This window comes from Chelonus insularis, unplaced genomic scaffold, assembly GCF_013357705.1.
Source record: "Chelonus insularis isolate UGA/USDA-ARS -01 unplaced genomic scaffold, ASM1335770v1 contig_17_pilon, whole genome shotgun sequence".
Classification (NCBI taxonomy): domain Eukaryota; kingdom Metazoa; phylum Arthropoda; class Insecta; order Hymenoptera; family Braconidae; genus Chelonus; species Chelonus insularis.
The window spans coordinates 2,471,377-2,494,800 of record NW_023276415.1 but is presented as its reverse complement, the minus strand read 5'-3'; the positions used below and the strand labels follow the sequence as shown (position 1 = coordinate 2,494,800).

The window sequence follows — 23,424 nt, the reverse complement described above, 5'->3', positions numbered from 1 at the left end:
ATTGTTCTATTTTTTCCACAATTATATGAAACAAATAAATTTCTCAGTTATACTTATTGTTGTTTATTTATTTATTAGAAGTATCAACTAAAAGTAATTTATGATTATTAAAACCTAGCTTTACATATACATTACACTCGTAGAAGAGCATGAAAAATTAACATGTCATTGCTTGGATGATTTTTACGTGTGATTCTGATAAACAAAAGTTATGATATACATGAATATCGAAATATCTTATTGAATTAAAAAATGTTGTACAAAATTTGTACAAGATTTTACAATGAGAATTGAATAAATACGCAAGATGATTATTGTATACGATGATAAACAAAGCGTATTTTTCGTCCATCGATTATTAATAAGGTCTCTGACGATCGCGGTCTCTGTCTCCACGTCTGAAATAAAGAATTTTTTGTTATTTATGACATGTATATTTTTTTCAATAAATAATTAAGATATTTAAAAATTAATTATATATTACCCGCCACCTCCTCGCATTGGACCTCCTCGACCTCGACCTCCGCCTCCACCTCCACTTCTGTCACCACTTCGGAATCCACCGCCACCACGGCCTCCTCTATCACCTCTTCCTCCTCGATCACCCCTGAAAATTCAATTAATTTAATCTTTTATTCTATTACAAAACGTGATATAAAAAGTTTTAAATAATTACCTATAACCACCTCCTCGGCCTCCACGGTCGCCACCTCTACTTCCTCCTCTTCCACCTCCTCCACCACCTCCGGATCCAGCTCCTTCTGGTTTCGAACTCTTGCAAAGATTACATTCATTACGCCAAGCAAAGTTAGTGTTTCCACAATCAGGGTTAGGACATCTCCAATCACCACCACGGCCTCCTCCGCCGCCGCCACCTCCGCCATGTCCATCACGGCGATCATCACTGCGATGATGATCATCTCGGTCACCTCGTCCTCCGTAGCTGCTACCACCACGTCCGCGTCCACCACCGCCACCACTACCTCCTCGTCCGCTTCCTCCACGGCTTCCTTGCCAGCTACTTTTATGTTGAGCTATTTGGACTTTTATTGTGCAACCTTTAAAGCTTTTACCATCGAACCAGTCAATAGCAGAGCGTGCGGCGTTTTGATCATCATAAGTCACTGTAGCTTCACCTTTGAATTTTCCAGTATTTTTATCTTTGTACATCCAAACTTTTGGTTTGCCCGAACGTTTATCATTCTGTAAAATGATAAATAAATAAATTTTTTTAATAATAATGAACATTAATTAAATAAAAAAAATAAAATTTATAAAATTTTACTTTAATAAGTCCGATAGCTCCGAAATGCTGGCAAATTTCTTCTTCAGTGATTGCTGAATCCATGCCTGAGACAAAAATGGTATCCTCTTGAACGACCATCCTGTCGTGGCTCCCATTGGAATCACCGTAGCCTCCTGCAACACAATCACCATTAGAATCTCTTATAATAAAAAAAAAAATTTTTTTAACTTCTAACAAAGTCATAACTCATTAACTATTTATCCCTAATCATTACTGTAATTATTCTGATTATTGAAGCAACGATGAACACACTTCGCGACAAAAAAAAAACTAAATCCATTACAATAGATGATGTTGATTTTTTTTAAAACCTTTTTTACCTCATCTAATATAACTATTTTAAAGCTCTAAATACTATTGCTTATGTTAGTTTCTTAAATTTTTCCCCTCGTACATTTTTACAAAACCCTTTTAGTGCAAAACTCTCCTCTTTAATTAAATATTTAAACAAGTAAATGAGTAAATGATCACCATCATAGGTTGTCCTCGATCATCGTAAACCATATTTTATATTATTTTCATTGTCCCTAACGTTCAATGTACTCTTTTAATTATAATTATCCCTTTTTTCATACCCATCTTCATATTAAAATTAGCTTCAGTTGTAGAGTAAATTATAATCAACCATAGTTTTTATTATATCCTACCTACAATTATTTACTTATCAGCGCACACTTACGCGCTTATATAATAATTTTATAATACCCTTACAATAAATTTTTGGTATGTAAAAATTAAATTTAGTAATAAAACTCTAAAGGATATACCCATCAATTATTTTCCATTATAAAACACTTGTTTTATTTTTTGTTCTAACAGAACACTAGGTTGCAGCTTAACATATAAAAGGGCTGCAAATAAATATAATAAAAACCCTTTCTCTAACTTATTACAATAAATATAAAAATTTGTTTATACATCCTTATTCACCAGCTGATTCTCAACTATTAGAATTTTATAGAAAATTAATCCACAGGATATTTGAAATCAGCTTCCATATGATTGACCTTATTTCCACGAGCCTTTTTGTTTTTCCTGATACCATTTCCTGATTAAATTATCTCATCTTAGTAAATTTTTTTCTTTCAATAAATGACAAAAACCAGGAGCTTTGAGTGAAATTTAAAAAAAGAAATTGGTGATGTTCCCTCAATTTTTTCAATAGTTCATAATCACTCGATAAATAATAATCATATTTAAAAAAATATTTGTGCTACTTATTCATTTAATAAAACTATTAATAAATAGGATTAAGCAGCCCTTTCATATAAAAAGTAACCGAGTATTTTAGATTGTAAATATTAGAGTGAATGCGTGAATAGCACCAGACCAGTACAGGCAGTCTGGTGCATTTACCTTTGTTATAACCACCACGGCCACCGCCACTGCTAAAACATAGAAGCAGATATACCAATGAGACGACTCATGGGGACAGACTGATCGATCGATTGATGCGTGGCGATTCATATGCTGCTTGCCACCCCTCTCTGTCTTCTTGATGTACCTACTGTCTAAATGTCATCTATCTTCACATTATAAAATATTCTATGAATCAAGTCTGATAGTCACGGTCACTGTCAATCTGTCAAGTACATGCATGCAAATTTTTATTTTTTATAACTTACATTGATCAATCTAATAATACAAAAAAAAAGAAATGAATTCTCTTCGATAAATTATTTTATTAAAGATTGACAGTAAAATCAATCATTAATAAAACAAAATAATCGCATTGAAATTATTATTCCTTTCGTAAATGATTATTTTTTCTCAATGTAAATTGTTATTAATCAATTTTTTTAAACTTAGAAATCACAAAAAAAAAATATTTTCAGTCAATGATCATCCAACTAATCATTATCAGTCATATTGTTTGTACATATCATACGTCGTATTTTTTTTTTAGGCAAATTTAATTCTTCTTTTTATTACGATTATTCAATGAAACCCATTTTTATAGTTAAATAATCAATAGATAATTAATTATCGCATTGAGAGTGAATAAAGAACATACAGAAGATTGTAAAGAATAATTTTAAAAAAATAAAAAGAAAAGATAAAAACAAAAACTAGTGGAGTGAATAAGAAATCCGCAGATGTAGCAGCAATCCATCAGCAGATCCACTTTCTTAGGTTTCATATTGATATACTTGACAGTTATAAATGTTATTCACCAATCCTACATACCTTAGGATAGGATTAAAGCGCAAAAATTGTTTTCCAATGGAACAACAATAAGTTTACGCATTTTATATAAATAAATACCTTTTTTTCAATAGTTTTAAACAGTTAAATAAATGTATGGATATTTTTCAACCATCTTTACGTCAATTTGTCATATACAACCTGTTATTTTTTTACCTTTATAACCAGTAATACTTGTGATAAACCTGTAGGCACACTTCAATCACATTAACGCCAAAAGGCAAACCATTTTCAGATGAATAAATGTTTGAAGATTTTGTATGTTACATTTTACCATTAATAGTGTATTAATATTTAATACAAGGACCAAACAACCCATTATTATTTATTTTTGGGTCTATTATGGATATAAATTTTTCAATTCTGCTTTGAGGGGAATTTGTTCCCTACTTCGACGCAGTAAAATCGCAGAAAAAATAAAGAAAAAACTTACTTGTATCCACCACCACCTCCACTGCCACTTGAGCGATCGTTGTAGTTACTACGGTCACTCCCGTATCTACCACCACTTCCTCCTTGACCTACAGTTCATTTAGTGAAAATGTATGAGTAAATGATTTTGTCATAATGCACTCATCGAAATGAAAAACATGAAAATTGTCTACAGTATCATTTTTATGGTTACCTCCGTATCCACTAGAGCTTCCTCGATATCCGCTACCTCCACTGCTTCCGTAACTGCTTCCGTAATTATTACCACCACTGCTGTTCTGATTACCAGAACTGGCTCCGAAACTACCCTGATTGTAACTTCCTTGGCCCTGGGATGGATTATAATCTGATGAATTACTACTATTATAGTTGTAACTCCCGTAACTTCCGCTGTTGGGTGGAGGCTGGCTGTACTGACTATAGCTACCACTACCGCTTGATGGTGGAGGGTAGGATGTATCCTGGTCGCCACTGGGTGGCGGTTGACTGTACTGGCTGTAGTTTTGCTGTTGATAGCTTGCGTACTCTAAAAAACATTGATTTTAAAATCTTATTGTTAATTATATAAACAGGGATCAAGAACACGTAACACTAACACTTTCTAAGTTTAAGAATTTGTTTCATTATTTTTGTAAACAAATATGAAAATTTACTGAAAATCACTCCAAAATTGAATAAAACATAAATGAGATTTTTTGTAAATAGTCATTGGTCAAGTAGTACTCTACATCAATGTTTTTTGACATCAAAATCGAAATGGAATGCAGAAATGATCATATTTTGAAAAATTGTGTCTACTGAAGCCATTTTGTTTTGAGATACATATGCTTATCTAAGCATGAACATGGGGAAAGATTATTATTGAATGGCATTGATATTTGGAATACCGAATATATCAAATATCTATACAGAGAATTTAAAAAAAAAAACTGAATTTTCAATACTGCTAGCAAGTAAAGCTAATTAGATATATATTTGAGCGGTTAAAGTAGAATAGTAGTAGAGTTAAATTTTTTGAGTAGACGTTTCGAACATTCGAATTCAAAGATTTTAAATTAAATATTTAAAAGTTGATTAAAAAGATACTTATACACAAAAAATTGAAATTAAAAAAATAATAATTAATTATCTATATACTTACGGCTATCGGTCATGATTACGGTGGATAAAGTAATCACTAAAATGTAAAATAACCCGCGTAATGGCGGGAACTAATCACTGTTGCGATGGCGTCAACAACACGACTGGCTTGGGTCTGAGGATAGATCATGCGCACGGTTTCATGTGAACGGAAATACGTCAATAGTGCTATGTCGACAAGAGCGCTACAATACTTTATTTCCGGTAACAAATACCGGCAAAAATTTGAATACCCTAATTCATCAAAAATTGTAAGGTCTAAATAAATAAGTATAAAACATTATTTAAATAAAATAAAAAAAATAAAAAAAATTATAATTAAACTATTATTATTTATTTATCTGAGTTATAAATACTACTTGATTAAACCATAACATTATGACAATTTGTTCTCAATGACATTGCCGAGTATGTATATAATATTTACAAAAGTGCAGAATCTTTGGAATAAAGCAGATCCGCATATAAACAACACATGAATTGGAAGCGAATATAAATACATCCATATCATATAAGTTTGATATTTTTCTTTTTTTGACTTATTCTTCATTATATCCTCTTCTCAGTACTTTGATCATTGAAAATATATAAATAAAAGAACCCCTCAAGGGAAAAATTGCGTTAAATAAAAATTATAACATTCCATCAAGATACATTTAATCAAATTAACTAACTATTTGGAAGGAAATTAATATAGAAAAAAAACTTAACGATAATGAAACTTAATTTATACGATCCAAAACATAAACCACTGACGCGTTATAATCTGGAAATAAATTTTTTATCAAATGAGCAAAAATTCTCCACAATTGGCCAGCTTATCGAATTGATGAAAAAAAAGTGTAGATCACGAGTTGGAATGCTGTGAAGGTGTGAGTCCACCAGAGTGCTCAGGACTATGTTTTTGTTTTTTCCTCTTCTTCTCTTTCTTTCTTTTCTTCCTAGCTTCTTTTTCTTCATCATGTCTTTTCTGCTTTTTGTGTTTCTTTTCGTGAGTATCCGATCCTCCAATATCAGTCGTTGTGATTTCTTGTCCAGCTGGCACTTCTCCAGGTTTATGTTTATGCTTCTTATGTTTGTTTTTGTGTTTTCTTTGAGGCGCTTGATTTACGTATCGATATTGCTCAGGTAACTGTAAGAGATAATTTATTAGTGAAATAAATAATTAATACATATCACAATATAATTAATAGATATGATATTTACAGGCCCAGGATGTAATCTAAATCCTGATAATTGAACACTAGTTAGTGGAAGCAATTCTTTTCCTCCAATCGGTGGTTTCTCAATTACTGACCTCAGCGAACTTTAAAAATTTTAATAATTAATAACATTGAAATCATAATTCGTCGATAAAATTTTGTTCAATTGATAATTTACCTGTTGTCTTGATGTCCAGGAGTATCGATAATACCAGGAAGATTTGGAAGAAATGAAGAAAGTTGTTCCTTTAACTTTTTACCACTGAATTTACTATATGAATGCTCCAAGCCATGATGGGCCATCAAATTTGAAGCCCCTGTGAGTTCACTTTTTCCTACAAACAATTATTTACTTTTAATATATATTTGAAAAGCTACTTTACGTTTCTCTCTCTCTCTCTCTCTCTGACGCAATAACAACGATACATAAAAATAAAAAATGGAAATGGAAAAAAACGAAATTTTACTTACCAGGAGGTTCTTTCATCAAATAAAAAGGTCCACTGTGAACAATCGAAGGATTTTTTCCAAGAGAAATAGTCGTTTTCAGTGTTCCTGTAGAATCTTGCCGTGATACTACAGGGGACCGAGCTCCCCTCGGTGATGACTTTGGCGAGTATTGCTCAACTTTACTACGAAACTGATCGCCCATCATCATTCCTTCAATGTCACCTTTTTGGTGTAATTAGCCACACAAAATAAATGAATTTAATATTTTAGACGACAGAAATTTTTTTCAAGCCTTAAAAGGCTGATAATCGGCGTGGCTATACACAAACACAGATGATACATATATGATTTCCCACTATTTTACACTTTTCATAAACTCGTGTAGATTTCATGTTGTTAGTACACTTTTATTCGAGGTTAAAACTTATTAATAACGATTTTTATAACAATTTACGAGCCATGTAAATGTAAATATGCATCAACCCACAACATTGTGTGGATGCAATCGTATACACTGGGCATCATGGTGCTCAATAGTACCAATGCGCCATCTTCCGTTTAAAAACAAAAGAAACAAAATAAAAAAAAGAATAAGAAAATGAACCAATAACAATGGCTTAGCAAGTTGTCTAAATTCACGACTTTCCATTCAAAATTTAAGCGAAAGTGACTTTTGATGTGACCTTTTTAAAAGAAATCAACCAGGAAAGTTGATGAGAATTACATACTCGATCTTTATGTGCATCTCTTTAGCAGACAGATTATTTTTCCAATGAATTTTTTGACGGAGTTTTTGATATATCATGTATCAATAAAATTTTTAATACTATTTTGATTAAATCGATTGACGTTGTGTTGAAATAATATGAATATTAGTATAATCAATAATATAAATCTAATTTTATTATAAAGTCACGATCATTGCAACTAATTTTCTCGACTAACTAATTTTTATAGTTGTTTTAATACTATAAAATTTATTGATTCAATAAAACCATTAATCCATCAATAATAATATCACTACCATCTTAATTATAAAAACAATTATTTCATGAAATAAAACTAAATAATTGTAATGTAATGAAAAATTTCATTTTTTAAACGGTTTTTACTCGAGTTCAGCTTTAAATTTGATGCTATTTTTTGAGGACATCTATTGATGGTTAATGGAACTAAGTTGCCTACATTGGTGTACCGACAGATATGACATTTGCACATACATAGGATTATCTCTCTTATTCGTGAATGTTCTATGGTCTTCTAAGCAAAAAGATGTCGCACCGAATCCTGAAACAGTTGTGATCTTTCCTTCGTTCAGTTGCGGCAGTCCGCCATACTGTTTTGCCGCAGTGTTTGTTTTGGTTTGATTCACAGTTTGCACCAAAAATTAGACCAAATTCGTGATAAAAATAGGCAGAAGGGCAAAGTGCATATTTTTCAATTAGTAAGTTGATAAATAAAGGCAATAAGCTTGAATTTAACTCATTTTGAAAGTAAGGCCTACATAAAGGCTACTGTCATCAGCGCCTTGTCGTTGTCAGTCTTAAACGTGACGGTGAACATTAGAAATGGCCTGCGCCACCCTCAAAAGATCTTTGGAATTCGATCCAGTCCACAGCCATGGACGACCCAGTAAGCGAAGAAGATGCGTACCAGTATGTGTATCACCAGGAAGTTCAACTCAAAGAATACCTAAACAGCAAAACCCATCACCATTCGGAGAAGTCGCTCACAAATTGACGCCTGGTAATTATTATCAATTGTACGGCCATTTTCTCCCCTGTTCAGGCACAAGTTATCATGGGAAATAGGGTTTTAATTTCATATTAGCATTTTTTAATATTTATTCAACGAGTTCGTTAAGGTCAGGTTTGGATTAAATCCATTGGGAATAACGAATGCTCAAACCCACGCGTAAATCATATGGTAATGTTGTAACGGACATTCGGGTGCTATCCTTTTTTTATATGGCTTTAGATGGCGACACGATAATTCCAAAAAAATTTATTTGATAGGTTTTTTAAATACTTTAACAGAAATTTTTTGTATACCTTTTTTATGACAGGTTAAATCGAATATGGGACAATTGATCTTTTTCAAACAATTTATATTACTCGTTTTGTCATGCTCCTTTTTATGATTATGATTAGTAAAAATTAATTCAATTAATTTTTTTAATTTACAATTTTAACGAAAAGTGATTTTAGAAAAAAAGATTCCAACAATGTTTTATTTGTTTAAATGAAGTGTAATTAGTATAATAATGTGAAAATTTTAGAAAAAATGGCTGCTAACATCAGAGAAGAAATTCGCCGACTTCACAAACGCAAGCAACTACATTTCAACCCTCAGCAAGGTAACAGTAGTGGTTGTGATTCTTCAGATATGGAAGGTCCTGCAAGTCCATCTGGCTGTGCTTCAAATTCTTTCAGTAGCAGTCCGAATGGTCGAGAGAAACCATTATTCACGTTCAAACAAGTGCGTTAATGTGTTAAATTACTGCATATTAATTTAGTGTTTTAAGTCTGAATGAAATTTTAATATTCAACTGTGAACTTTCTGCAGGTTGGATTAATTTGTGAAAGAATGCTCAAAGAGCAGGAAACTCAAATACGTGAGGAATATGATCAAATATTAAACATGAAGCTTTCTGAGCAATATGATGCTTTCGTCAAATTCACGTACGATCAAATTCAAAAAAAATTTGAATCTGCGGCTGCACCGAGTTGTAAGTTATTTTTTTCCATAGTTATAATAATCAGTTTTATAAACTTCTATTACCATACTATAATAAATATTATTTATTTCATTATAGATCTATCTTAAATTAAAGTATATACCTCGAAGACAGAATACTGTGAAGAGAGTTAGGTAAGCGAGCATCATATAACAAATGTTTTTAGTAAAAATTGTTTATAATAAAAAGATGGATTGTTTATGAAACATCTATGTTTTTATAATAGATTTTTACTTCATAAGAGGAAAATTTCGCTGGAAGTTTAAGCTAAAGTAGTTTTAATACTGCCTCAAATATATAAGATTGTATAAAATCAATTGATTTGAAAAAAGTGATCATCATATTTGAGGATTTCAACAATCGGCAAACACGGAGGAAGTTTAGTGAAGTAAGTTGAGTAAATTTGGTAGTTAAAAATGAAATAATTCTAAGTTCAACAAAAAAGTAATGAACAAAAAATGTCGATAATCGATCGACAATTTCACGATTATATTAGAGAAAAAATTAAGAATATTTGTACTGTCTGATGTTTAAGCGCAGTGGTATCAGGGAACTTCATAACTACGACTATTCAAGTCCCTAAACGCTAAAATACTTTTAAAATTTACAACGGTTAATATAATACTTATTAGTCGTTATAAAATAATTTTGACTTTGCACAAATTCTTGCTGAATTGATTTTTTGTAATAGGAAATTATACAAATGTTGAATTGATAAAAACATATAAAATAAAAAAAATTAGCATTAAAAAGTATTGACAAAGATATCAATTAAATGATTATACATTTACACGTTTACACTTTAGCTCAGTACCTTTTTCATAAATTGTACAAAGTCTTTAGGTAAATAGAAAATATCTTTGAATAATTTCTACATAAAACGTTTTTGATACCAACAATTAAAAAGATTTTTAATGAATAAAAACTTCATTCTATTTGCGCTGTACATTGCGCACATTCATATTTCATTTACTGTTAAAATTTTTAAGTTTTCCATGATAAATTATAAATAAAACATTAGTGTTTACTAAAATACAGCATTTAGATTACAATCTAAAACTTGATTTTTTGTAAAAAAAATAATGTGTTCATCTTTCATACTATTTAAACGGTACTATCATTATTATCATCATCATCATCATTTATTGTTTAATAAACAAAATCCTATAGTTAATGAACTACATACTTTTGTACACATTTGCTTCATAGATCACTTTAATATTCATTGAGCAACATTTATAAATAAATTAATAAAAAGAATATAGTAATGTTTAAAATTGTAGTAGGATGTACGGATAATTTATATAAACAAAAAATAAACAAAATTTTCAAAGTTAATAAAATTTTTTCGTTCCCTGGTAGCCAATCGCTTGATTAAGCGCAATAAATTAATAAATATTATAGTAAGTAATAAACTTATATTAATGAATTCAAACAGTTATCGTGCCTATTGTAGACATTACTTGTTTAAGATTACAGATTTTCGCAAACATAGTTATTACTAATTATAATTGTAATTAAACCGAACTATTGTTTTTCCTTATTCTCATTGTGAATAATGATAACCCATCACAAAAAATGAAGTGTTATTTTTCAATTCTTGATTCTTTTCTTATAAAATATAAATAATAAACGTTAGGTAATGTAAATTTCATTAGTTTTTAAAATATACATTTGTTTCATATTCGTCCAAATAATTAAACGATCTGTTACCTTTTCAATCTCCCAGTTGTTGGCCATATGAATGAAATGAATCTACTGGGACATATATAAGAAAAACGAGTTTGTAATAAGGATTTATATTTTTCTGATTTTTCTTATGCTCAGCTTATAACCAATAGTGATTATATTTATTATTAAACTAAACAAAAAAAAATATTAAAAAAATTTAATACTTAGTTTTAATAATAGTAATCGTAACAAATAGTTAATTAGATAATTAGTTAGATAAGAATAATGGTTGCGAAGTGAAATTTAAAACTGTACTATTCATTATTAAAATTATCCGTGTTATTTTGTTACATTAGTTGAAATGAAAAAATTCATGTTTGATAATTGGTTAATATATAATTTTTTTATAATTTAGAGCTTATTGTGCATCGTGATAATGTAAACCAGTAAAATGATTTAATATAAATTAGATTAATTTAAGTAATAAATCTAAAAGTCACGAAAAAATTGGGCGTTTCTTATTTTTTTTTATAAAAAATAGAATATAATTACCTTAATTGTCATTAAATAAATAAAAATGATCTAAACGATTGATAGCGTCACAGATGCGTTCAATTTTTCAGTGAAATAACGTAAGTCATGTATACTCAAACAATTACAATAATTTATAATAAATTGAGTACTAATAATTCAAGTAATAAAATCGAACGAATAAAAGATCGTAAAAAAAAACTCCTTGAGAACGTAATTCCTGCATGGTATTTTATTTTCAAGGGCTAAAATACCTCTATAAAATGTAAACTCATTATTGAAATAAAGATAATTCTTAAGACTGAATGTTTCTATGATTTTATTATTATACAATCCCTAACTTGATATAATTACTTATCGATAGGTTATATAAGGTCATGAATCGATGAGATGAACAATTTATAGTGACGAAAATTCAAAAAATAAATGTAAACCTTATAAAATTCTAGATTAGCTAACAATAATTAAACGATGAATGTTTTTTTAATATTTTCACTTCATCGTTAAAAATGTACTGTACCAAGTGTCACACGTGCTTTGTGGATAAAAAAATAGCTTATAAATCGTGTTAATAGTTTTTATGTAAGGGTAATTCTATTAGAAGTGTGTATGGCTTCACGTGAAGAAGCCCTACCGTGACTATATTTACTCGTAGACGAGTCCTAGTTAATTGTCACTTCTGGGCGGGAAACAAACCTTAGCTATTCTCCGGGAAATTTAATTACGATAAAAATGTTTCCTCTGTTGCTTTTAGCCTACGTTGTGGCTGTAAAAGTTTTTAAAAAAGTTACACCTAATGGTAAGTTACATTACTTTTGTTATTTAATTGTTATTTCTCGCAAAGTTCTGGTGAAATTTACGTTTTCAAATTATTTTTATTCAGGCAAGCTTACAGTTTATCTCGGTAAACGAGATTTTATAGATCATCTAGATCGTGTGGACCCGATTGATGGAGTAGTTGTGGTTGAAAATGATTACCTTCAAGGACGAAAAGTTTATGGCCAAGTAAAAATCTCTATTATTTAAAAAGGATTTTGTTGTATTGTTTACGATTCGAATTCTTCATATATTACTCCATTACTAGGTCATTACAACTTACCGATATGGTCGCGAAGAAGACGAAGTCATGGGTGTCAAATTCAGTAAAGAAATGGTACTTGCCCGTGATCAAATAATACCAGCAAAGAAAGAAAAAATTGAAACAACACCAATTCAAGACCGACTTCTTAAAAAACTTGGCCCCAATGCCTATCCATTCACTTTCCACTTCCCACAAAACTCTCCAAGTTCCGTCACTCTTCAACCTGGTGACGATGACCAAGGTAAACCTCTTGGAGTTGAATACACTGTCAAAATCTACGTTGGTGAGAATGAAGACGATAAAGGGCACAAACGTTCATCTGTAGCTCTCGCGATTAAAAAACTGCAGTATGCACCAACCTCTCGTGGACGAAGACTTCCTAGCTCTCTAGTATCTAAAGGATTTACATTCTCTAATGGAAAACTCAACCTTGAAGTGACTCTTGATAAGGAAATCTACTATCATGGAGAAAAAATTGCTGCAAATGTTATTATTACTAATAATGCTAGAAAAGCTGTAAAAAATATTAAGGTATTGTCACTTCAGTTAATTATTATTAATTTTATGCAGAAATTTTTATTTTCAAATTGGTTAATGATTTTTTTTTAATCTATCCAGATGTATGTTGTACAACACTGTGAAGTAACAATGGTAAACACACAGTTCTCACGACATGTAGCCAGCTTGGAAACTCGCGAGGGCTGTCCTATTACACCTGGAGCCAATTTCACTAAACAGTTCTACCTTGTGCCTTTGGCCAGCAGCAATAAAGATCGTCGTGGTATTGCTCTTGATGGACATCTTAAAGTACGTTTCCCCTAATGCCTAATTTTTATAAAGTTTAAAAAACAAATAAATATTTATATTTAATACTCTGTAGGAAGATGATGTCAATCTAGCATCATCTACCATGGTTGCCGACGGTAAATGCCCTGCTGAAGCAATGGGTATTGTAATTTCATACTCTGTTCGGGTAAAACTCAACTGTGGTACTTTGGGTGGAGAGCTTGTTACTGATGTTCCATTCAAGCTAATGCATCCAGCACCTGGTGCAGTTGATCGAGAGAAGGCTATGAAGAAGACCAAGAGCATCGACCGAACACGTTATGAAAATTCTTGTTATGCAAATGATGATGATGATAACATTGTCTTTGAAGATTTCGCTCGACTTCGATTAAATGAGCCTGAATAAATTCATTGTCGTGATAAAATAATTAAAAACAAAATTGTCGGTGCTATCTGATTATTCTGAAAGGGTAGAATGATGAATTAAAATAATGTGAATATTTTGTTAATTCTTGTTAAAACAGTAACAAAGAGATAATGAAGACTATTGATTGATTTTTTCAATCGGGGAATTAATTACGAATGGTATTAAATGCAGAAATTATTTCTGCTTTTTTTATGGTGCTTTTAGTGACAAAAAAATTTAAGAATCCTCTCAGAACAGTCAGATAAATTAGAAAAGCATAAGGAAACAAGAAATATAACAACGAAAAAAACAGTTTAACTGAATAACAAAAATAATAAATATAATTAGTTATAAGAATTTGCTGCAACTATAAATAAAAATTATTAAAAATTTAAAAAAAAATCGAAAAAAATATCGAAAAATACATTTTTCTCGTCTCAGAATTACTTTTTGATAGTGGTGGTCAAAAAGGAATTCATTAACAAGACGAAAAAAAAAAATATTCAAGTAAGATATTAATTAATATTATGTATTACATTTAAGTTTAAAACTTTCCCGTTTTTCCAGAAGTGACTAACAATCTTTATTGATTTATTTAATATTATAGTATTAATCTTACAGTTTATTAACTATAATGTATTAATTCTTCATATTAATGAGCTGGTTCAATGTGTTAAACGAAAGTAAATTGGAGAAAAATAAAAAATAAAATGATATTATTATTTTGATCTTTATTTTTAATTCAATATAAATTTTCTGAAAAATGTTTTAAACTTGTTAAATAAATAAATATTTCAATACGTATAATAGATTATTTCATTCTTTGTTTTGAAAACTCAATGCCTTAAAGTATAGCAGTAAATACAATTATTTTATATAAAAAGAATTATTTATTCTAGTCTTTATACAAAATGATGGATTTATTTGTAACTTTGAAAAAATAGGATATAAATTCGATCTTTGCCATAATTTTCAGTCATACATATGTGAATAATATTCCTGATACGTTTGAATGTATGCTTCTTTTTCTGCTGGTGTCATTTCTGCGATCAGAGTATCATTGACATCAGTAATAGCAACACTTTTTCCACCAACACTGACTGTTGGTATCAAGTCATCTTCTTCAGAGTCCATTATTTCTATTTCACCTATACAAGTTGTAAAATTATTCAATTTCAATCAAAAAAATTAAAAAAAAAACTAATTATTTTGAATTTAATGTTACAAACCTGCATCAACAGCTTGCATTTCACCACCATCTTCATTATCACTGCTATCGCTAGAGTCTTGGGGAAGAACAGTTTTAACTGCATTCGCAGTTTTCGTACCTCCTTTTTTCTCATGAGCCAACAATACTGACATAATATCATCTTGTTTATTATTTGTTGTTGATATCGTTGTTGTTGCTGTTGCTGCAGCTTTATCAAGAATGTTATCTTGGTTATTACTACCATCGACATCAGTTCCATCATTAATAACAGTGCTTTCCAACATCCAAATTGGTCTCTCTTTTCTTTTCGTTGCTGAATCGTCAGTTGTTTCATCTCCTATTGTTACGTCAACTCTTGTATCCTCCACTGCAAATCCTGACGTTCTAGATGCTTCTCCAGACCATTGTTCTCCAGGAGCACGCAAACTGCTTGGCTTTCTTGTATCCAGTCTGTAAAGTACATTTAACATCATATTTTGAACATATAAAATTACGTATATTGATTTTGAATTGAATTGTACCCTCGAATTGTATTAATGTCCACAGGTTCTGGCTCTAAGATTTCTGGAGCTAATTTAATTCCTTCAACTTCTCGTAAAAGAATATAAAGTGGTTCTAACTGCTCGTTAAATTTTGCAAGTAGAAGACGAGAATCTTTTTTTGGCAGTGCTGATTGATCTTCTTCTACTAATTCTCGACAGAATGTACACCGAAATTCATCTGTCGTCATATCAAATAATTGATCTGCCTAAAAATAATATATATTAGAATGAAATTTTTCAAGTAATAACCATTAATATAAATAATTTTTTTTTATACTTACTTCAAGATCAGTAAAGGTTTTGGAACAATTTGTACATTTGAAACTAGCTCTGCTAGTAGCATCTCTTTCCTCTGTTTCTAGTCTTTTTCTCATGAGATCTAGTTTGTATTTAACTACGTTTACAAAAGTCTACAATATTTAATTCAAAAATCTCAATATAAAATTATCCAATACAATCATTAATTTAAGTTATTCTCATTTTTGCTTACCTTATAATTAATAAAATAATAATTCACTTTTTGTGCTTTTCCATCTGATCCAGTTTCCATTTTTAATCTAACTTGAATAAATTTATCATTTTTTAGTGTTGCTATTCTGGCTCTTAACATTTTTCTTTCAAATTTCAATAATTCACATATATCATCTTCTTTCATACCTAAAATGATTAATATATTAGAAACAACTATATCTATCAATAAGTAGCTTTATTTGAATAGTTATTCTTACATGGATTTCTAACTAACAAATCAACAATTAGGACATCTTCAACAGCATAAAATCCTCGAACGACAAGTCTTGCTAACTGTTTTAAACTACTTGGAACTTCTGTAACTAGTCTTTCTTCATTACTCATTGTGTTTTATGTATATTAAGCTGTATACTGCTGAAAAAAAAATAAGATACATCGAATAATTTCAAGTAGACAACATATCAATTGTTAAAAGATTACAACTCCGAAAAATTTAGTTTGCATTTTTATCTATGATGATAAATAAACTAACTTGTTGAGTGTAGAAAATGAATAATCGATGATGTTTTTAAAATAGATTGATGAAAAACACAACTGTTACCAAATACATTCATATATTACGAATAATTAATTCAACCAGGGAAAGCTTTGTAAACTGCGTATTTACAATTGTAAAATTATCTTCGAACATAGTTGATCCATATTATAAAACATTGTATTGAAAAAGTAAAAATTTCTAATTATTTATAATTTATTTACTACATATGTACAATACCTATGATTAAAATAATATTATAAATAAACAAAAATTCGTATTTGGAACAAAATAAAAAATTGTATTCAATTGTTTTCCGTTATAAAAAGTACATTGTACTGAATAAATAGTTTTTAGATTATACAATTATTTTATAAGAAAAAAATTAAAAATAAAATATTCTAAATTGTTGTATACTAACCTCAAAATTTCAAATAAATTTTATTTGCCAAATATAATCTTATAATTGATATATTAAATTGAATTTTAAAATAACATGGTAATCATTTATACTTTATATGAAAATAATTTGCCAATAAGAATTATTTATTGACATGTGTTACCGCATTATTTATAAATTTATTCACAAGTTTCCAAAAAACCAACAACTCAGAACGCATGCGGATTCCCTCTAAGTTTTGATGTGAACACAAATGACACATATCGACGACATTGGAGCATTTACAAAATTGAGGTTAGATTCAATTGTCATTTCATACAGTAACGTGTTACATGTGGACATACGAATTGTCAAATCAATTTAACCTACTTAAATAAATAAACAAAACAATAATCCATTAGTTAAGAAACAAATGAGAATACAATTTATTGGAAATAATGTTCGATGGCAGCAATGTCACGTTTCACAAAGTGAAAATCGTTGTTGTAGGAGATTCTGGTAAGTTTTTTCTAATGTTTTGACTACTCTCTTATCGAAATTTAAAGCACTGACGTGGCTTTGTAATATATTATCATTGTTTATTAAAAAACTAACATACAATACATTTAAATTAGGAATAAATTATTTACTTATTTAAAAAGAATATAGATGTACAGCTTAAGGTTTACTCCATTAATAAAAATTTAATTACTTATAATTTTTATAAATTTATTTGATTCAAAAATATTTAATTGTTCATACAAATTTGTTTTTATCTATAGGAGTGGGTAAAACATCTCTTACACACCTGATATGTGAGCAACAACCAATAACTAATCCAGCTTGGACTCTTGGATGCTCAGTTGAAGTTAAATTACATGAATTTAAAGAAGGTACTCCATTTCAAAAAACATATTTTATAGAATTATGGGATGTTGGTGGTAGACAGAGTCATCAGAATACTAGACATGTTTTTTACAACCCTACTCATGGTAATTAGTAAAACAATTTCTTTCTTCGACAACTCGATATTTGTAAAATAAATGTATTCATCTTTGTTCTATTTATCAGGAATAATCCTGGTTCATGATCTTTCTAATAGAAAATCTGAACAAAATCTACAAAAATGGTTACAAGAAGTTTTAAGTAAAGATGGAAACAACGGGAAAAATAGACAGTTTGATGATTTTGATCCAGAAAGATTTGTTGGTTCTACACAGGTAACAAATCGTATTTTTTGCTCATAAAGTTTAAGTTTGGACATAAATCTTATCATAACGTATACGTATACATCTAAGTTCATATGATTTAGATTCCAATATTAGTGGTTGGGACAAAATTAGATCTAATTGAATCAAAATCGTATCTTCATCGAAGATCATCAACAATAGCTGAAGAGTGTGGTGCTGATGAAATATTTTTGGTAAAATTTTACTTAAATAAAGTTATATCTTTTTAAGTTTTAATAAATTATTATAATATAATGTAAGTATCGACAGTTTGATAGATACAAAGATTTTTCTAAAATAGGACTGTCTTCATGTGCGGTCATTAGCAGCAGGAACCACATCATCGGTAAAACTAAGCAGGTTTTTTGATAAGGTTATTGAACGACGTTATTATGGAAATAAAGATATAGCAAGCCCTGAGAAAAGAAGACTTCATGCTTACACACCTCCATATTCTCAAAAAATTTATCATAATGATTAAAAATAACATTTCTCCACCAATTTCATAATATATGATAATCTTTTATAAATGATGTGATATGAATGGCCTTAAATTATTGAAATTTTAATGGTCTTTACAATCTCAATACAAATAATAATAACAAAATTAAAAATGTGTTAATAACTTTTTTTTTCTTCACAATGACAAAAAAAAATTTTAATTTATAAAATTCATTATCGATTTGAATAATCAATATGATTTTCTCATTATTATTCCGAGAAAATTCAAACATTCCTAATAATTTTATTAATTTTTATAAATAGTTTAGTTACGATTACAAACAAAAAATAGGATAATTATGTATAACTTAAGAAAAAAAAATAATTACTTTATTATCTGTTTTAATGTAGGTAAATTATATTATATCTGCAAAATTGTATTCATTTTTTAAATAAAAAACAGTTATAATTATATTTATTTTATTTTTAATTTGATCTAAATTCAGTAAAATTTTATATAATTACATGATAATTTTTATAAATCAATTGAATTATAAATAGTTATGAACGCTAGAAAACGTTAAAATTGAAGCGCCAGCTGTTTACATGTGAATGTTTTTAGATTTGATAGTAGAAGTTGGCTATAGAGCATTCAAATGTTCCTGTACATATGTGACTGTTGTACTTGTGTATATACCCATTGCTGCTCTTCAACATCTTTCGAATATAAACTAGCATTTTAAAACAATATTTTTTCAAAAGTTATTAAAAATGGCACAAAATATTAATCCATTTTTTTCATCTCCCAGTGCAAACAGCAAAGCAAAAGAAGAAAAGCCAAATATACCAAAGGATAATCATGCTGTAAGCAAACGGTAAGTGACACTCGTATTCCAAGCAGCGTCTAGGATGAATAGAGCAATAAATGTTTAATAATCATGAATATTTTCTACTAATTATCATCAATTCACTTGCTATAACTATTTGGGATTATTTTTTTACGGTAAAAAAATTATTTTTAAAATTTATGTTTAATTTCAACCTTCAATTTAACTGAAAATTTGAATGTTTTGATTATTTGACTTGTATTTGTCATGGGTCAATGTTTTCTTTGCTTCTTCTTTATTCACTAATGTCCTTAAATCCATAAATCATTGAGAAATTTTATTTTGATTTGAAACGAATCTAACATTTGAATAATTATTTGTTTATAGACTTCAAAAAGAGTTAATGGTTTTGATGATGTGCACGGAAAAAGGTGTGTCTGCTTTTCCTGATGGAGAGAATTTATTCAAGTGGATTGGAACAATAATCGGCCCCATAGATACAGTAAGATAAGCTTTTACAATAAAAATATTTTTTTGCAACTTTTGAGTATTTCTTAATCTGATGTAACATTTTTGTCTTTTTAGGTATATTCTGGATTAACATATAAATTGACATTAGAATTCCCTCATAGTTATCCATATAGTGCTCCGATAGTTCGTTTTATGACCCCCTGTTTTCATCCCAATGTTGATCATCTGGGTAATATATGCTTGGATATACTCAAAGACAAATGGAGCGCTTTGTATGATGTCCGTACTATTTTATTATCAATCCAGTCACTTCTTGGAGGTAAGTTTTATTGTATTGAAACATTTATTATCTACAATAATTCTATATAAAATAAAAACTATCTCACTTTATGAATTACTTATTCAAAAAACAAATCATTCACTACTTTCTCACTTTGATGGAATGTTAATTAATGATAAATAATCAATACATTTCATTAAAAACAACGAAATAAAACAATTTAAAAATTTTTTCAGAACCAAATAACGACAGTCCATTAAATGTACAAGCAGCAGAATTATGGAATGATCAAATGAAATACAAGAAACATTTACTCGAAGAATACCATAGAGAAGTTGATCGTAATTCACGAGATTCATGATAAGCAAAATTTTTCCATTTATTATTCATTTATCTTAAATATATCATCTTTCATACTGCGTCATACTATTAAGAAAATGATTAAACAAAATAAAGGAAAGAGCATGTGCTCGAGTTAATAACTATAAAAGTATGACATGTGTGGCTAAGTTAAAAATTTTAGTTGAAACACAGTTTGTATAAGATACATTATGTTAAGGTAGTGTGAACTTAATTAAAGAACTAATGATTATGATTGATTGGTTGACACATTCGAAGCCACATCTAAGTCGTACGTTAAAAAAAATTGATTTATTGCCTGTAAAATGACGATGGCTTTTGTAGAATTATTTGCAATGATATCATTTACTATTCATTATTTATTTCATTTTACACTATATAATATTTGACATTGCCATACGCAATAGCTGTATACTTCTCTTTATATTCTGATATTTTACTGTCATCTAGTTTTCTGAAATAAATATTTTGAATGTATTTATTATTTTATGTTTAAATCAATCACTCGAAATTCTATTTTTCCCTGATATTCGTGCATTCACATATTTTTCTTCAACTGTATGTATTGCAATTATTAATATTCAAAAATGAAAGATCATCGACCTTGGACTCATGGCTAACAACTTGATAACAGAAAAAGATAGAAGCCAACTTAAAGTAGTTTTATCATTTTGGACCTTGTTCTCTACCAAAGGATTATAAAATGAGCTTGAAAAATCTTTCTAAATTGCGGAAAATTCTTTTTCCCAAGTCATTATCATTGAACGTGATAGACAGATCAATATTCATCAATATGCGAAAGCTATCGACCACCTCTAATGCAGTTGAGGTAATTGATGCTGTCAGCCATTCATTAGTTATGTATGGCTATAGACAACTGAATAGCGAGACGTGCTAAAAAAAGGCGGAGAAAGGTATGAAATCAAATACTGTTTTTCAAAGATATTCTTTCATTATTGTTATTTTACTACTTTTTTTCTTAATTAACTATGTAGTATTTGATTTCATTACTTTCACCGATACTTCTGCATTTGTCTTTGGCATTTAATCAACTGAATGAATAAAAAAACTATATTTTAGGAGAAGAAAGTGCACGTTAATGGAGTTGACATCAATTATGTCAAAACTGGATTAGGAGCTCACCCAGTTTTATTGCTTCCTGGTGCTTTAGGTGAATTTTCAGCTTTTATTCAATTATTTGAAAACATATTTAATATGTATCTATAAAAAACAGAGAATTAGAAAATATGAGAATATTTATAATTAAAAAATTTTATACTGCAAATTATTTAATGTTTTAGGATCTGGATGGACTGATTTTAAACCTCAGATTGAGAAATTAGACAAAACAAAGCTGACAGTCGTTGCTTGGGATCCACCAGGCTATGGAAAATCAAGACCACCAGATAGAATTTTTTCAAAAGATTTCTTCGAGCGTGACGCTCAGTACGCCCATGATTTAATGAAGGTACTAGGATTTTCAAAGTTTTCTCTCATAGGCTGGAGTGATGGAGGTATAACTTCACTTATACTGACGGCTAAGAATCCAGAAAGTGTTGATAAATTAGTCATTTCTGGAACTAATGCCTACATTCTTCCTCAAGAAATCAAGATCTATGAAGGTAAGCTAAGAAAAGATATTAACTTATTTTTTCTATAAATAGATAAAAGATTCATTTATGCATTTTTTTACTATTACAGGTATAAGAAATATTGATTCATGGTCTGAGCGTATGAGAGCACCCTTACTAGCTCTCTATGGCAGAGATTACTTTCAAAAAATGTTAAACGCGTGGGTAGATACAATGAGTAATATTTACCAGACGAAGAATGGCGACCTTTGTAAAGACTCAGTTACACAAATTAAATGTCCTACACTAATTATGCATGGAAGAAAAGATGTTATGGTTGACCCAGAACATCCGGTTTTTTTAAAAAAGAATATTCCAAACTCAAAGTAAGTATGATTATGTACGTTAACGCCCTTAAAAATTTTAATATTCATAATAAAAAATAATCTAAATTACCTCTAACATGAAAAACAATAGAATTAATGTTCTCAATTTCGTCTCTAATTTTCTAGGCTGGAATATTTCAATAATGGATCACATAATTTTCATCTGAAATATCATGAAGAATTTAATAAAATGGTGACTGATTTCATTATCAATAATAACTAAAAATACCGTTTTTTTATTGTTCCAAATATTCATATTTCAGAAATAATTTTTATGTAAATACTTTTGATTTTGTAAATATATCAGAACTGACATTTAAAAAATGCTGCTTGAATTTTAAACTTGTTTACCTAGACAAAAAACAAAAATAAAACAAAAAATTATGAGAAGTGTAAGAATGATACAGCATAAGTTTGGACAAAATAGTTTAACAAGAATTTAATTTCTAAAGATATGATGTAGGTGTTTTACATTCCACTATACATCAACCAAAACATAATATGCATTAATTTGAATAAAAATAATCATCTATTTTTGTCATTAATCATTGCATCATTTTTCATTAAAATATCCATTGTATAGATGGATTGACTTGAAAGTCGTTTAAAGACTTTTAAATTAACCATCGCATTAGAAAGAATAGAATAAACTAAATCAGATGATTATTTGATTGCCAACCTTTAAGTATATGTACAAGACCACTTAGAAATGCTCCGTTGAATGTGATAAATTGTATCGAGCAGTACATCAATGAAGTAAAAAGTCTGTAACCAC

General features: G+C 29.2%; 8 protein-coding genes across 12 annotated transcripts; 5 read left to right on the top strand and 3 right to left on the bottom strand.

The window, feature by feature from the left end:
- Positions 1–50: 50 nt before the first annotated feature.
- Positions 51–5,239, bottom strand: LOC118064389 (RNA-binding protein cabeza-like). Of its 2 annotated transcripts, none has more exons than XM_035078941.1 (8): positions 5,085–5,239; positions 4,137–4,469; positions 3,945–4,032; positions 2,663–2,694; positions 1,286–1,419; positions 677–1,203; positions 485–607; positions 51–398 (listed from the first exon to the last, which is right to left on the bottom strand). In XM_035078941.1, exons 1-8 carry the CDS (start codon positions 5,095–5,097, stop codon positions 359–361), a joined length of 1,290 nt encoding a protein of 429 aa, XP_034934832.1. In that variant the 5' UTR covers positions 5,098–5,239; the 3' UTR covers positions 51–358. The 2 variants fall into 2 exon arrangements, with proteins under 2 accessions (XP_034934832.1, XP_034934833.1); XM_035078942.1 differs by having other exon boundaries at positions 2,663–2,691.
- Positions 5,240–5,401: 162 nt separating this feature from the next.
- MED19 (mediator complex subunit 19) lies at positions 5,402–7,280 on the bottom strand. Its single transcript, XM_035078944.1, has 4 exons — positions 6,757–7,280; positions 6,464–6,620; positions 6,290–6,389; positions 5,402–6,215 (listed from the first exon to the last, which is right to left on the bottom strand). Exons 1-4 carry the CDS (start codon positions 6,941–6,943, stop codon positions 5,931–5,933), a joined length of 729 nt encoding a protein of 242 aa, XP_034934835.1. The 5' UTR covers positions 6,944–7,280; the 3' UTR covers positions 5,402–5,930.
- A 726-nt stretch (positions 7,281–8,006) lies between these two features.
- Positions 8,007–11,980, top strand: akirin. The gene is made up of 6 exons (XM_035078890.1): positions 8,007–8,179; positions 8,260–8,481; positions 9,014–9,213; positions 9,301–9,463; positions 9,551–9,606; positions 9,699–11,980. The coding sequence occupies exons 2-5, from the start codon at positions 8,304–8,306 to the stop codon at positions 9,559–9,561; spliced, it is 552 nt and encodes a 183-aa protein (XP_034934781.1). The 5' UTR covers positions 8,007–8,179; positions 8,260–8,303; the 3' UTR covers positions 9,562–9,606; positions 9,699–11,980.
- Positions 11,981–12,338: 358 nt separating this feature from the next.
- Arr2 (arrestin 2) lies at positions 12,339–14,349 on the top strand. Its single transcript, XM_035078847.1, has 5 exons — positions 12,339–12,473; positions 12,558–12,679; positions 12,759–13,286; positions 13,374–13,562; positions 13,636–14,349. Exons 1-5 carry the CDS (start codon positions 12,407–12,409, stop codon positions 13,945–13,947), a joined length of 1,218 nt encoding a protein of 405 aa, XP_034934738.1. The 5' UTR covers positions 12,339–12,406; the 3' UTR covers positions 13,948–14,349.
- A 394-nt stretch (positions 14,350–14,743) lies between these two features.
- TfIIEalpha (transcription factor IIEalpha) lies at positions 14,744–17,376 on the bottom strand. 4 transcript variants are annotated; one of them, XM_035078846.1, is made up of 7 exons: positions 17,127–17,376; positions 16,428–16,584; positions 16,190–16,356; positions 15,981–16,109; positions 15,679–15,905; positions 15,177–15,607; positions 14,744–15,086 (listed from the first exon to the last, which is right to left on the bottom strand). In XM_035078846.1, the coding sequence occupies exons 2-7, from the start codon at positions 16,552–16,554 to the stop codon at positions 14,920–14,922; spliced, it is 1,248 nt and encodes a 415-aa protein (XP_034934737.1). In that variant the 5' UTR covers positions 16,555–16,584; positions 17,127–17,376; the 3' UTR covers positions 14,744–14,919. The 4 variants fall into 4 exon arrangements, with proteins under 4 accessions (XP_034934737.1, XP_034934733.1, XP_034934734.1 ...); XM_035078842.1 differs by having other exon boundaries at positions 14,758–15,095; XM_035078843.1 differs by having other exon boundaries at positions 14,758–15,095; positions 16,428–16,581; positions 17,127–17,182.
- Positions 17,377–17,390: 14 nt separating this feature from the next.
- LOC118064340 (rab-like protein 3) lies at positions 17,391–18,833 on the top strand. Its single transcript, XM_035078848.1, has 5 exons — positions 17,391–17,603; positions 17,867–18,076; positions 18,156–18,304; positions 18,397–18,507; positions 18,615–18,833. Exons 1-5 carry the CDS (start codon positions 17,543–17,545, stop codon positions 18,792–18,794), a joined length of 711 nt encoding a protein of 236 aa, XP_034934739.1. The 5' UTR covers positions 17,391–17,542; the 3' UTR covers positions 18,795–18,833.
- Positions 18,834–19,403: 570 nt separating this feature from the next.
- Positions 19,404–20,978, top strand: vih (ubiquitin conjugating enzyme vih). Its single transcript, XM_035078920.1, has 4 exons — positions 19,404–19,629; positions 19,969–20,083; positions 20,167–20,371; positions 20,569–20,978. Exons 1-4 carry the CDS (start codon positions 19,526–19,528, stop codon positions 20,691–20,693), a joined length of 549 nt encoding a protein of 182 aa, XP_034934811.1. The 5' UTR covers positions 19,404–19,525; the 3' UTR covers positions 20,694–20,978.
- Positions 20,979–21,223: 245 nt separating this feature from the next.
- Positions 21,224–23,063, top strand: LOC118064334 (valacyclovir hydrolase). Its single transcript, XM_035078838.1, has 5 exons — positions 21,224–21,521; positions 21,773–21,863; positions 21,994–22,314; positions 22,394–22,649; positions 22,776–23,063. The coding sequence occupies exons 1-5, from the start codon at positions 21,396–21,398 to the stop codon at positions 22,870–22,872; spliced, it is 891 nt and encodes a 296-aa protein (XP_034934729.1). The 5' UTR covers positions 21,224–21,395; the 3' UTR covers positions 22,873–23,063.
- Positions 23,064–23,424: the final 361 nt, after the last annotated feature.